General features: G+C 38.5%; 2 protein-coding genes across 4 annotated transcripts; one reads left to right on the forward strand and one right to left on the reverse strand.

Annotated features, from left to right (window-relative positions):
• Nucleotides 1-2,162: 2,162 nt before the first annotated feature.
• On the forward strand, nucleotides 2,163-4,588 carry fam183a (family with sequence similarity 183 member A). Its single transcript, XM_042417855.1, has 4 exons — nucleotides 2,163-2,382; nucleotides 2,812-2,871; nucleotides 3,589-3,692; nucleotides 4,444-4,588. Exons 1-4 carry the CDS (start codon nucleotides 2,262-2,264, stop codon nucleotides 4,537-4,539), a joined length of 381 nt encoding a protein of 126 aa, XP_042273789.1. The 5' UTR covers nucleotides 2,163-2,261; the 3' UTR covers nucleotides 4,540-4,588.
• Nucleotides 4,568-9,704, reverse strand: ebna1bp2 (EBNA1 binding protein 2). Of its 3 annotated transcripts, none has more exons than XM_042417853.1 (10): nucleotides 9,617-9,704; nucleotides 9,445-9,526; nucleotides 8,443-8,526; nucleotides 8,182-8,354; nucleotides 7,940-8,063; nucleotides 7,604-7,693; nucleotides 7,374-7,449; nucleotides 7,032-7,122; nucleotides 6,753-6,924; nucleotides 4,568-5,360 (listed from the first exon to the last, which is right to left on the reverse strand). In XM_042417853.1, exons 2-10 carry the CDS (start codon nucleotides 9,517-9,519, stop codon nucleotides 5,313-5,315), a joined length of 933 nt encoding a protein of 310 aa, XP_042273787.1. In that variant the 5' UTR covers nucleotides 9,520-9,526; nucleotides 9,617-9,704; the 3' UTR covers nucleotides 4,568-5,312. The 3 variants fall into 3 exon arrangements, with proteins under 3 accessions (XP_042273787.1, XP_042273786.1, XP_042273785.1); XM_042417852.1 differs by having other exon boundaries at nucleotides 9,611-9,698; XM_042417851.1 differs by having other exon boundaries at nucleotides 9,445-9,654.
• Between the last annotated feature and the right edge of the window lie 3,868 nt (nucleotides 9,705-13,572).

Consider the following 13,572-nt stretch of genomic DNA (forward strand, 5'->3'; position numbering starts at 1 on the left):
CACTGTTATTTATGTGTGATCCATTACTCCACAGAGAACAGAAGAAGTCAAGTGTACTCAAAGACAATGTGGAGAAATGCCACTCCGCTGTTTTTTACACACGCTGCACTGTCATGAGGTCACTGGTCTTCTGGGTAGTTCTTCTTATTCTTCAAAAGTTTGTTTCTCGTTAGTGTGAAATGCTCAAAGCCATTAAATTAAGCAAACAGACCCCATAGGATTGTACACATTCAGTGAAAGTGTCAGTGTGTGCAGAATTCAGACTCAGAGCAGACAGTCCTGGTGAGTGAACTGAGAAAAATGCCTCAACTGTCATCTGTCGCCCTCTAAGAGAACATATGCAAGCAGAAACAAAAATCACACTGTACTCAGGCTGGCAACATTTCCATGCAGACTGGACATATTCATTCATTCATTCATTCATCACTCTTCCACTACATTCTGTTGGGTTTGTTTGCCTGGAGCAAATATGTGGCTTGAGTGAAATATAGTGTATACTAGGATTAACAAATGGCTCCCAGGTCCTTGGGGGACCTTGGGTCAATCAATTCTCAAGTTTTGAGTTCAAAGGTTGCGTGATTTCTAGAAATAACACTGATTTTTTTTTTACTGATGAGGGCAATTAGTCAGAAAACCAGAACACTGTAGAACAAAGTTAAAGAAATGTAGTTAAAATGTAATGTGATGCAATGATAATCCTGTTATGACTATCTAATAGGCTTTATGGGTAAAATGAACACAGACTGAATCCCTGTTTAAACAAGCAGTTCAAATAACAAATAAGAAGAAACATAATTCTTCTGATCAGAGAAAAAAATATAATTTTGCCTAAAACTTTCATTTGTAAGTGATTTGTAAATATTTTAGTGGAGTTCTAGTCTCCTTTGTAACAACACTTAAAAACAATCACTTTAATATTCCAGTAGTGCTGCATTCCTATTGAATGCAAGTGAGTCAACAGTTGTTGTAGTTGTTGTCATGATAGGCCAACTTTTTCATTTCTGAGAATATTTTTCAAAAGACTTTCTATTAGCAATATCAGAGCAAAGTGCCCGACACTTTATAGAATTAGGAACATAGTGATTTTGCTGGGCGGGAACCTCCTGGCTGTTCCAAAGGCAAGGTCGAGGACTAGATTAAGGGCACTGAGCTTTCAGGGCATCTCTACTGTGGAACGACCTGCCCGAGGAACTCAGACTTGCAAAATAAGCCTTCTTTTACGTTGCTCTTGAAAGCTCTCTTTTACTGTAAGGCGTTCCTATAATCCTATTTAATCTGGCAAACGTGTGTGTGTGTGTGAGGTTGTGTATGTCTCTGTGCATGTACGTACTGTATACGTTTATACTGTATATGAAGAAATTTATGTGCACATGTACACATAGTATATATAACTTCATTTTTCATTTCAGTTTTTCATTTTGTCCTAAAATTTTGGTCAAATCTTTAGTTTTATTGGTCCCTTATTTGTTAATATTTGATTATTTTTTTTTGTTACAGTTTTCATTTTATTATTTTTTATTTTATTATTATATTACCTTATGCTTGCCCTTTGTAAAATACTTTGTAGTCACTGATTGTAAAAAGTGGTATATAAATAAACTTTATTATTATTATGTTATTATTGTAACAAAATACAGCAAAGGAAAAATGCATTATACACACTATAATTCCATCCATAAGTAACACAATGACAGAATGTATGACTATTTTGGTCATGAGTTTCATACATTTTCCGTAATAAAACATCTAAAAACAAAAATCTTATCTGATGGGGGGCTCTGGGGACAAAATCTTACCAAATGAGGGCCTGCAGTTTAATTTATGTCAGTTTAGAGGTCCTTAACGTGAAAACGTTTGAGAACTACTGGTATATTTATATGAGGCCATAAATAAGAATAACATTTATTTGAGAACAGAAATTTGTCTTCAAAGGGGAGCCACAGCACCTGTACTGCGATTTCATTATTTCTGTGGCGTTAACACAAATTAGAATTATATATTACAATGTTTAATTAGAATAGTATCGGCTATGTTAGTTTTTACTATATAATACAGTACCACGAGGAGCTGTTGTGCTCCTCCATCATGAAACAAAGCTGAGCGTGTTGCGCCATCGTGTGGTTGAATCTCGTTACTGCAGCTGGCAGTGTTTACCGTTGCTAGGTAACGCGCATAGAAATCAAACATAAACTCCTTCATCTCGTCAAAAGCCTGTTAATTTTACCAGCTCTGTCAGTATCAGTGCTGTTTGGTTTTACACCATGGCAGGAAGGGATAAAATTGATTTGGTCCATCAAAACCAGATTCACGTGGAGACGATCCGGAAAGAGCAAAGATACCAGAAACTCCACACGGAGTTCAGCATCAATCCACACAGAAAACGTGAGTTCTTCACCTCTTATCTTTATTTATAACACAAAAGATGATTGCTTGTTACTGTTACCTAGATATTAGCTAACTTTGAGGAGGTAAACAGCAATATGTGATTTCCAGAAACCATGTTCACATACTGAGTCAAATCACTGTTTTCCATGGGACTATTTCTTTGGTAGAAGCTGCTGACAGGCATGTCAATTAAAGGCACAATTTGTGATTCAAATGCAAACAAAAAAAGAAGATATTTAGAGCTCTTTCCTGACAAAAAGTGAAAATTTGCTTAGATGAAGATAGTTAGATAGCCTATAAAAATTAAACCATCTCTATGTGCTTTTGTTGCATTGTGGTACCTGTATGGTTGTGTTACACTGTATTTAATAACTTCCTTCTCTGCTTTCCTCTTTTCCTCCACAATGTGTCTCCACTGTCTCTTAGTACATGTCCTGCCAGACAAACCCATGTCCAGGAAACCAACCGAAGTGATTGCAGAAAACTGTAAGTTTACTCTAGAAACTAAAAGGGATAAAGTGCATGTGCTTTTAATGCACAGCAATGTCAACAACAAATGTATTAGCTTCTTTTTCTGCTTAAAATGTTTGTTTACATCATTGAATATTTTGTCAGTTCTTATCAGATGTGACAAACATGAAATATTTTTTTCCCTACAAGTTGGACAGTATATGTAGCCTGCTGTAAATATACCGTATTTTTTTATATTTATGTGGTCAAAATTACTGATTGAACATTAACCCTCTAAACATGAAAACAATTGTCAACTGATTCACTTAAGCTACTTATTCTCGTTCAGGGTCACTACATAACTGCAATCTGTCCCAGCATGCTGATAGCTTTCCACTCGGTGGTGAATAAAGAGGAAAAGGCAGTCGCATTTTTTGCATATCTAGTGTGGACTGTGGGAGGGAAAGCATGCTTGCACAATCAGAATTTGTGATGCTTCATATTTGCACTCCCTAAATCACAGTCCCCATGTATTCTAGTGATACAGGTTCATTGATTGGAGACATTAAAATGCAGACAGGAATGGGTGTTATTTCTTTGTGTTACTGCTTTGTTGGATTTAAATAGGCCTATGACCCGAGTGGTCCGTCTGTGTCAAATGCATGCTGGGTTAACCTTCCTGGGTCACGATTTCGGCCCTTTGTAATCCTGGAACGGAATGAATTTCTGATCATGTGCTTTCCTCTTTTCAAGTGGATTTCATCAATGCCTTCCACAAGGCTCGTGAGGAACCCACCAAGAAATATGCAATGCCAATGACTGAGAGTCAGGAGATTGGATGGGTGTCCACTCCACTGGTGAGGAAAACATTTCTTTATCATTTTGTTAGAATTAATAACCAAACTGCAGAGTATCAGGGTGAGCAGAGAGTGTGTAATTAAGTTGGAGGACCTGAATTCAGGCACACGTCCTTCGGTCTCTGAATTGCGGTAAAATTTTGACCCTGACCATATCTGATCTAAGAGTCTAGAAAATGTTGCTTTATGGACTGGGAGACAAATCAGTGAGAATATGAAAGATGTCACAAAAGGTCATGTAAGAGTAACATATGAGAGTTTTTTTTAGAGTCCCAGGGATTTTCGCTGTCACCTCACAGAAAGAAGGTAGATTTGTTTTGTTTTAAAATCGTTGCTTGGCATGGGACTGTAAAAAAGCAAAAAAAATAAAATCCACATTACAGCTGGCTAGTCTATAACTGCGGATGATTTGATACAACTGAGACATTAAACTGCAAAAAAATGAATCTTAAAATGATGTTCAGTTCTACATTCATGGTTACTTCTGTGTGTGAACAACAGATTATTGATTCTATTCCAAAATGTAAATGGTATGAACCCAAAAGTATTAGTGGATTTTTGAGCAAAACCATGTTCTGTGTTGCTTTCAGAATTTTGAATATTGCAAAAGATTTTTATAATCAGCAGTCAAACCCATAAGGGAACAACACAAGGATGAGCAAGTCTTTTCTTGTCTGATATAACGGAACTTTGAATCCACCTTTATCTCCAGATCTTACTCATATCTGTCCATTATTATTTCCCCCCCCAGATTCCATCCAGCCGCAACGACGAGAGGTTCAATTTCTACCGATTCACCACTGACGTCACCAAATACAAGGAATCTGCCCTGCGTGCATCGAGTTAGACCATGAAAGACATATTAGAGATCTCCATAAAGTGAACACCTCTTTTCAGATTTATTTGTTTATCATACAAACATAACAGTTGTCATCGCCAGAAGCTGCCCTTTTGTATTTCCATCTTTGCAGACCTAAGAAAAACACTTGCGGGGGGAAACATTTGCACAGGTCTACACAAAGCACACTTGGCCATCACGTACTAATCATATTAATGAATGGGAAAGGGCAAAACTGACAGCTGCTCAATATTATAAAATGTCATGTCACATGGGAGAGAATCAATCATGTCAAGGAGCTGAGTTAGAAAAAATAAAACTGAATACACCAAATTCCACTGAGCACACACTAAATTATATGGCAAGGAGGTTGGTGTGTATATATATATAGAGGCATAATCACAGAAAGTAGCTTTAAACCACCTTATCAAAGAGGCATATACAAAAAACTGACAACTAATAAAGAAAAAAAGACAACTTCTTAACTATTAAATTCTCTCACTTTTTTAAGAACCTTGGGAAAACACTGTATGTTGGGTAGCTCTATGCAGTCCAGTCTGCGACCATGTCCATCAAACAGCTTCCTTAGCAATATGACAGGACGTCTCTCTCTCTCTCCGTTTCTGTGTGTGGCTTGAAGGGGGTAAAGATAGTCCTCCATAATCAATCCAGACACACTTTTATGGAAGGTATATTGTACCAAAAGTGAAGAAGAAGAGTCCATGTTCCTGTCTAGAAGCAAAGTCCGAAGTCCAGCCTGTTCACCAGCCTCCATCTGTTTTTTATGAGCGAGACTTCATCTTCTTGCGTACAGACTTGCCCGGACGTTTCTGAAAGCAAAAGTTTAAAAAAAAATAATTAGCTTCTCTACAGTACAGAGCTGTTTTTTCTAAATTGTCGCCAAATTCTCATTATCCAATTGATGACATTGATCTTATTGTTTGTTTTTACAGTTTGATTGACAAACTAGGTTGTGATCACAGTTAAGTTTCAAATGTCCAGAGTTTCAGACCACTCAAACACAACAGCATTAATCTGGGGTCACTGCATTGGTTTGAAAGGTGACTCAGCAGCCTGCAGAGTATATGCTAGTATACCTAGCACACTCACTGTCTCTTACTCTCCGTCTATCCTTTTCTTTTTGTCTGTCATTGGTATTTGAGAGGAACCATCAGGACTCAGATGCAGAGAAACTTTTTCTATGTCTGACTTCAGACTTTCTGAACGACTCTCAGTCATCTTTTTGTGATTGCCTCTATTGAAGACAATCAGGTTTTCTCCTGTTGTCTCTGTTTGAACAGCCACAAGGAGATCAGAACTGTGCCACACACGAGCAACCCAGATCCTTTGTGCCTAAACAAATCCAAAACCCCCTTGGCACACTTAATTTACATTTTTGAGATTACTCACTGTTCCACTTTGCCCGTTTAAAAAATAGACAGCGTCTATTTTTAGGGTGGATGCTGTGAGGTATTAAACTCTTGTGCAGCGCTATTTGTGGCCTGCAACGACTACAACTTGTGATTGAGGTTAATGTAATAGTTAATTATAAGTGGATGCTGTGTGTGCGTGTGTGTGTGTGTGTGTGTGTGGAAAGCAGGTGGTCCGACCCACCCACTGGTGCAACAGGGTGAATATTTAACCACATAAAATATTTCAAACCAAAAGGATAATACAACAGAGTTAGTTAGATTAAACAACTACTATTGACTTTGTGTTTGTCAGAGTTAACGTGCACATTTATGAACTTTGCTTTAGCCTGTCCAAAATGAAACTGAATCAATACAGTGTAGTAATTATGTCTAGTTTAAATGCATTTAAATATGTCTTAACAGATTAGTAACATAAGTTGTAAATAAAATTAGCATAGCCTATATTTCTGAACTACATCACCAAAGCAAACAGGTAAATAAAAACACACTTTAGAATTCAAATGTTCTGATTCCTCTGTGTTAACATTTCCTCATTGCTTCATGCTCCCAAAAAAATGTAATTTGGCTAAAATAGACTTTATATTATACAGTGCAAAGTAGTGCAACACATCCAGACTCTTGTAACAGAGACTTTCCACTTAGCCACCGACATGAAAAACACACAAACACTCCTTCCTGCCAATGTTATTCAAGAGTTAGTGTTGACGTATCCTAACTATATCGGTTCCCTTGAGAACGATTTCTGCATTTCTTAAATCAGTCAGCGGTGTTTCTGTGTGCGTGACTCACGTTTTGTTTCCCTCCTTTGCCTTTCTTTCCTCCTTTTCCGCCCTTTGCGTGAGCCACTTTGGCGCGGAAACTGGAAACATCGTTATGGCTCTCTTTGGTGTTCCACTTCTTTCCGCTCTTCTTGCCTCCGAAGCCGAACTTCTGGTCCTTATATTTTCTCTTTGCGTTGGGGCTGTCAAAATAGCAGTCATGTTTAGGGGTTTTGAGAAGATGCCACAACAACATAACAAAAAAAAATCCAAATACCAAGCTTGATGTTTATTACAGCACACAGCTTACCCCTTTTTGTTTAATGTCTTCTTGGAGCCCTGAGCAGAGTCTTTACCCGTCTTTTGGTCTCCTTCCAGGAAATCCAGTTTGTCAGTCATTCCTAAGAGAAGGGAGGAAAAGAAATGTTAAACCTCGGCATGAATTTGAAAACAGTCACACATGAAGTTTTTGGGGAACAGCAGGGAAAGAGCTGTAAGGTATTCTGCATCAATAACCGTCGAGACTGTTTGCCACTTTTTTACCAGTGCGGAACAAATGGCAGTCACACAGTTTTCACCTCTGTTGGTGCAGTGAAAACAAATGACAAATGATTTTCAAAGTTGGAATGAACTCACACCCCTAAGGACCCACCTTTCTGGTATTTCTTTACAGCCGACATCATGGCCTTCTTCTCCTTCTGTCTCTTCTGGATCACTTCGATTTGGACCTGGCATGCAAAAAAGGTTTTTTGAGGACTTGTACCAGGGCGATCTAAGGTAGACACTGTTGTTTCCAACCTCCGTCTTTGCTGCTACTTCCCAATGAACAAAGTACAGTAACACGGAATACAAAAAAAAGTCACTTAGAAAACGGGGACCAACCTTCTTGCCAAACTTCCTTTGTTCACGGAGTTTCTTTGCCTTCTCTGACTTCTCCAGTATCGCCTGCTTTGAAATCAGCTTTTGCCTGATCTGGACAGAGGAACAGAAATATGTTTTTATTTTTCAATATTTGATTCAAATGTGATGCTGAGAAGGTTTGAGAAGGATTTTTGGGTTCAGATTTGAAAAAGAAAAAAAACCCCAAACAGCTGTAGCTTTATCATTTGCAGTTAAAAACCTTCAGTTTTCTCTTCATAAAATTATATACATTTTGAGTGAACTACATGTGTGTAATCATGTAAGAGACCAGACCCTTGTGATGAACAAACTGCTCACCTTCTGCATGTGCTGATCCGACTTGGCCATCTCAGCAAAGTAATCCTCAGGCCTCTTGGTGGATATGCCATGCTTATTTAGGAGGGGCAGCGCCTCAAGAACTGTAGCTTGAGCTTGACGATAGCTGTGAGTTGACAAACACATGTATCATGAAGGGGTTACAGGTCCATTCTGTGGAGGTGGATGTATTTTAGCAAAAAGCATTCTGTTGTTATCCTCAAAAGCATGATGTTCACACTCACAAGAACATCTCCCTCTGGAAATCATCTTCTGCATTGACTTCTCCATTGGCCACACTGGGGACTTTCCCTTCAGCTTTGGCGAGAACGTCTTCAGCCGGTGGGTTGGTCATGTCCAGCCTCTCCACCCAAGGGAGGTCTCTTCTGAAGTCAGCGAGGCACTGCTTCAGACCCTCCTGCATGACAACACACATGTGAAGCGTATTATTAGATGTCCATGTTAGCCAATTCACCTTTCAGGTTTGTTGATATCATCTCACTCACCACATTGTTGACAAACTTTTTGGGTTTATTCACCAGGACGTTCATCCCAGGTTTCAACAACCCTTTTGAGAAGGCTTCTTGGAGCTGAAGAAAACAATAGCTGGTTAGATATACTCACTCATATTGTGTAATGCAACCAAACACACATACTGCCACAACAAAGTGATATTTAATAAAATAAATATGTCGATTTCACTGTCTTTTCAATTGAAGACACAATCTTGTCTTAAAACAATATTCAAGTGCCCAAATGAACATTGAAACAGGTTTTTTTCCTTAACATAATCATTGCTCCTGCTTATACTGACCATTAGATCTGTTCATAATGCACTTTCAATGTAAGTGATGGGGGCCAAAATCCACAAGCCTCCTGTGCAAAAACGTATTTAAAAGTGTATGTGAAGCTGTCCAACTGAGTCAAATCAAGTAGATATCTTTCGACGTTACAGTGTTTTTAGTGCCAAAGTCCCTCTTTTGGTTACTATACTCCCACCGCAGCTCCACAGGGAAACACAAAGAGGGAATTTGATGCTAAAAAGACTGTAAATGTGACAGATATTCACTTGATATGACTAACTCAGACTGTTGAAACCTCATATAAGCTTCAGATAAACTTTTAAATATATTTTTGCACAAAATGACTGTGGACACACTGTGGATTTTACACCCTATCACTTACATTGAAAGCGCATTTTGAAGGGGATCTTTTAATTGCCAGTATGAACAGGGGGAATGATTACAGCGAGGAAAACATCTCTCAGTGTTCACATGCGCACCTGTCTGTTGTTTTAAGACAGACGTGACTGTCTTAAACTACTGTAAGTGCAAATATGTCTCCGTCCTACTCTGTATACAACAAAGACGCAGTTAGTTTTACAGAAGTTAACTTGACAGCGATATTGTTCGACTCTTGTATAATTAAATGTCTTAATTCATTAGCTTCCACAGGCAGCGGGCTAGCTAACCAGTTAGCCAGTGTTGACTTGATAAAAGTAAACTCACCTCATTGTCTGATAATTCGCTGTTTTCCTCCTCTGACTCCTCGCTGAGCAGCTCGTCCTCCTCCACTGACTCCATCGTCTCACTATGGATAACCATAAAAAAATATGAGCAAATATGAGTGGCCTTAAAACGTAAGGAAAGCTGTGGTAGTTGTGCTGTTCCTCACATGTACCGAACGTTTCACGTGGGGAGGAAGTGCCCGTGTTGAATGTCTGACTAACACAGTGCGCCGGCGGAAAACAAACGTGTCCGATCAAAGGTTCCTACTAGTAAGAACATCTATTGATAATGTCAAGTAGCCCACCGCAGTGTGTTTCCCAGTGTGCAAATAAATCATATGATAAAAAATTGAGCGTTTGTACTCAATATATTCGTTTTAATGCAACGTTAAGATCAAAAACAGAGATAATCATATTAATACGTTCCCTTTTAAATCTCCGATTTAAATAGTTTGAGAAGGAATGCAGTCCCGCCACATTTCTCTAATCAAATAAATACTTTTGCCGACAAACTTTGGGAATAAATGAATGTATTCATTTATGAAAGCAATTTACAGCATGTAATACTGAGGGAAACCATCTGATGGTGCTGTTGTGCACCTTAGCAGATTGTAGGTGGAGAAGTTACTCAAAACTTTGTCTGTTACAATAAGTGATGGATGGATGGATGGATGGATGGATGGATAGATAGATAGATAGATAGATAGATAGATAGATAGATAGATAGATAGATAGACAGACAGACAGACAGACAGACAGACAGACAGACAGACAGACAGATAGATAGATAGATAGATAGATAGATAGATAGATAGATAGTTTGGTTCAGTATTCAAGGAGCTGCCAATAACTTGCCAGTGTTGCCAAGACTATTGTGTAGATCAAAGCCAAGCCTGGAATCAATTCTCTTCAAGAATCTGCTTTAAATCATTAAGAGTATGATTGTGTAAACGAAGCCTCATGACTTTCACTTGCCACCTCATCATGAAAGAAATTATTGACATCACTTTTCCATAGCTCTCTCCCTGAGCCCATTTCTGTCACTCTGACATGGCACAATTGAGACAGATGTCTGCAGTGTTGGCCCAGTGTCACAATAGATTTGGCAGGAGTGGCTAGTAACATGAGCTCCTTTGACTAACAGTCATCTTTGCATACATCTATCAGAGTTTGTCACATAACAGATACAGGATATGATGTTTACTTCTTTGCAGACTGGCCATCAATTATGTGTAATTTGTGTGTAGGCCTATGTGTGTTTGTGTCTACCCTCTTTCTCTTTTTCATAGACTCTACTTTTAATGTTTTTTACTTTTAACTTTTATGTCTGCAAACTTATTATCTCCTATTGTAATCTATTGTAACCTTGCACAGAAATCCCTGCACTTTACACACATTTCGATGACATTGAAGTAAAGGAATGTACGCAAAGGCCATCAGCCACAGTAAGAAGGTCATATTATTGTGTACAACCTGCAACATTGTCGCTATACATAGTAGCAAGAGACATGTAGGAATTACAATCTTTCACTTTTATGTTGCATAAAGACAGTTTGTATTCATCCTTTGTAGTCACACAGCAGTCATGAGTGGAGGGCTTGCAGTTAGAGCCAGGGTGTGCACGTGCTGAATGCTAATGGTGTGCTTTGGCCAGTGACCATGAGAGTAACTTTATCTTACTCAAAATGTCACTTGAAAAAGATTTATCTCAAGTGGTCAAGCAAGGATCTTAACCCTACTGACGGCTTATATTAAGAGCTGTCAACCATGATATTGTGCACATCCATAAGACATAGTGTTGGGGTTGGTACAACCAATATGCACTGACATTTTTGCATAAGACATTTACTGTGAGACATATCATGTAATGCAAGACAAGGGCATGCACAGCAATGTGATAAAACTGACTCCCTGACTAAGAGGTCATTTATAGATTATTAGATTTTTAGAGTGGCAAAAGATAGTCATTTGAGGTATGAAGAATCATGTTTAGTTAGAGAAGACAGTAACCACTGTTAAATATGATTTGTAATACTAGAGAACAGATATAAACACAGGGCAGAGCATCTGCAGGCTCTCCTTTCAACCAAAGACTACAATAATGGATAACAGTATTTAAAATGTAATGGTTTTAACCAAAAAGGAGGAAGTCAGCTTCAGTTAGCATCACACAATAATGTCCCATTTTGCTGTGTTCCCCTTGTTGTCGATGTTCATCTTGGCAGCTGAGCCACTGAGGCAAATTGTTGGGTTTTAAAATTCAGATAGAACATTCTCTCAAAATGCAGGCAATTTTGACAAAAATACAAGAGGTGTTTGCTATCTAGTCTGTAGGTATAAATCACACATCTGCATTATGTGTACATTTGTTTGTGGAGTGCTACAAATCCATGCTGATGTCTCCTACTGTGTTATATTATTACATGTAATACTGTCATGATTTCTTGTTATACAAAACAGGGCAGACCATCTAGAGTTTCTCATCAAATAGATGCATGGATAATCAAATAACTGTCTGAGATGTTACATCCTGCAAAAATGTGTTAGATTGTTATTGACTTTTTTCCTCTTACACCAAGCTCTGATGCTCTTGCATCTGCTTTATTGACACTTTGATTCATCCTCTCTTTGATGGCTGGTTTTCAGGTATTGTTCGGTGCAGATTGGTCAGAACCACATTGGCCAGAAAGGAGTGTGGAGCTGCTCTGTATCACTGCCTTCATTATGGCAGACCCATTTTGCCATATATTCCTAGTTGTATTGCAAAGCACATTTTTCATGTTATTCTCACATTTATTTGATTGGTTCCTTAGCAGATTGGCATTAAATAGTCTTAAAACCTGCATTTAACATTAAAATTAGTTGCTTGGAATGAGAAACATTAATAGTCATTGATTATAACATGAATTAAACTATTTATGATAGAAGTTTATGCTAGTAAAGTTGTTTTCTAGTTTTTCTAGTCATGATATGTAGGGAAAAGTTCGCTAAATACACACACAGAAAATTATCTTTTCACTTCTTTTCAGGATTATTCCGAAGACATTTAGTTTTATGCACATTTTATTCATGCTGGAGCAAAACAGGCTGCAGTAGTCACTCTAACGCTAATACCAGATAGACACCAGATAGACAGAGGACTGGGGACTTCTGTGATGATGACCACTGTTTATTTGAGATATCATCAGTCTCTTTCACTGGCTTATCCCCCTAGTCCTCAAAGCAGAAAATGACTGATCCCCACGAGAGTGACTTTCTCTCTATTCTGATGGAAATCAATGTTTACGATCACCACCCTTAAATCCTCCATTCTCTGTGTGGTCAGATTCCCACTTTGTGACATCTTCAAAAGGAAAAATACCATCATTTCCATTTCTGTCATTATAATCGCTTGAGCCAGACAGAAATACAGTCCATTGAATTCACATTGCGCTGTCACTCTTCATCTCAGAATGACAGGCCGCTTCCTGACAACAGATTGAAAATAAGTTGGATTCACTCTGTCAAGCTCCTCTCTTAAAGTTATTCCTGGCTGCTGCAGCTTGGGACAAAAAAAGAACACAGTCATGAATGTCTGGGTCTAAGTTGGATGAGTGGTTTACCTCCTATGCCATCCAATCAGTTTGAAGAGACATGGTGATTTGGCAAGTAAACAATAGATTACTGGGAATACAATTTTAGGTTATTTTCTAGTCCTGATTTGTTCTGTCTTGAGTAGCTGCTCATTCCCTTTCCCTCCATCAAATGATCTGTGACATGACTGCTGAGGATTAGGCCCAGAGTATATGTATGTGCTGTGTGCCGGGACATTCTCTGCCACAAACAGAGCTATAACTCCCTCCACAGCCTGGGTTGAGTATCAAAGCTCAATCCAGGCTGTGTATCAAGTACCCAGGCTGAGTATCAAAGCTCAAAGGAGGCAAAAAACTGGCTTAATTTGTTATTGCACACTGAGATTTTTGGGTTTTACAAAGTATATACAATATTTTAGCTCAAGAGCAGGTAGAATTGGTGAATTTAGGAATGGCCTTCCTGGTCTTTCCTGAGTGTTTCTGATAGTACCTCAGTTCCTTGTCTAGTTCTGGTGTGGTGAAAGGCATCCAATCATTGATATGTTGCTACGACCATA

This window comes from Thunnus maccoyii, chromosome 7 (genome assembly GCF_910596095.1).
Source record: "Thunnus maccoyii chromosome 7, fThuMac1.1, whole genome shotgun sequence".
Lineage (NCBI taxonomy): Eukaryota > Metazoa > Chordata > Actinopteri > Scombriformes > Scombridae > Thunnus > Thunnus maccoyii.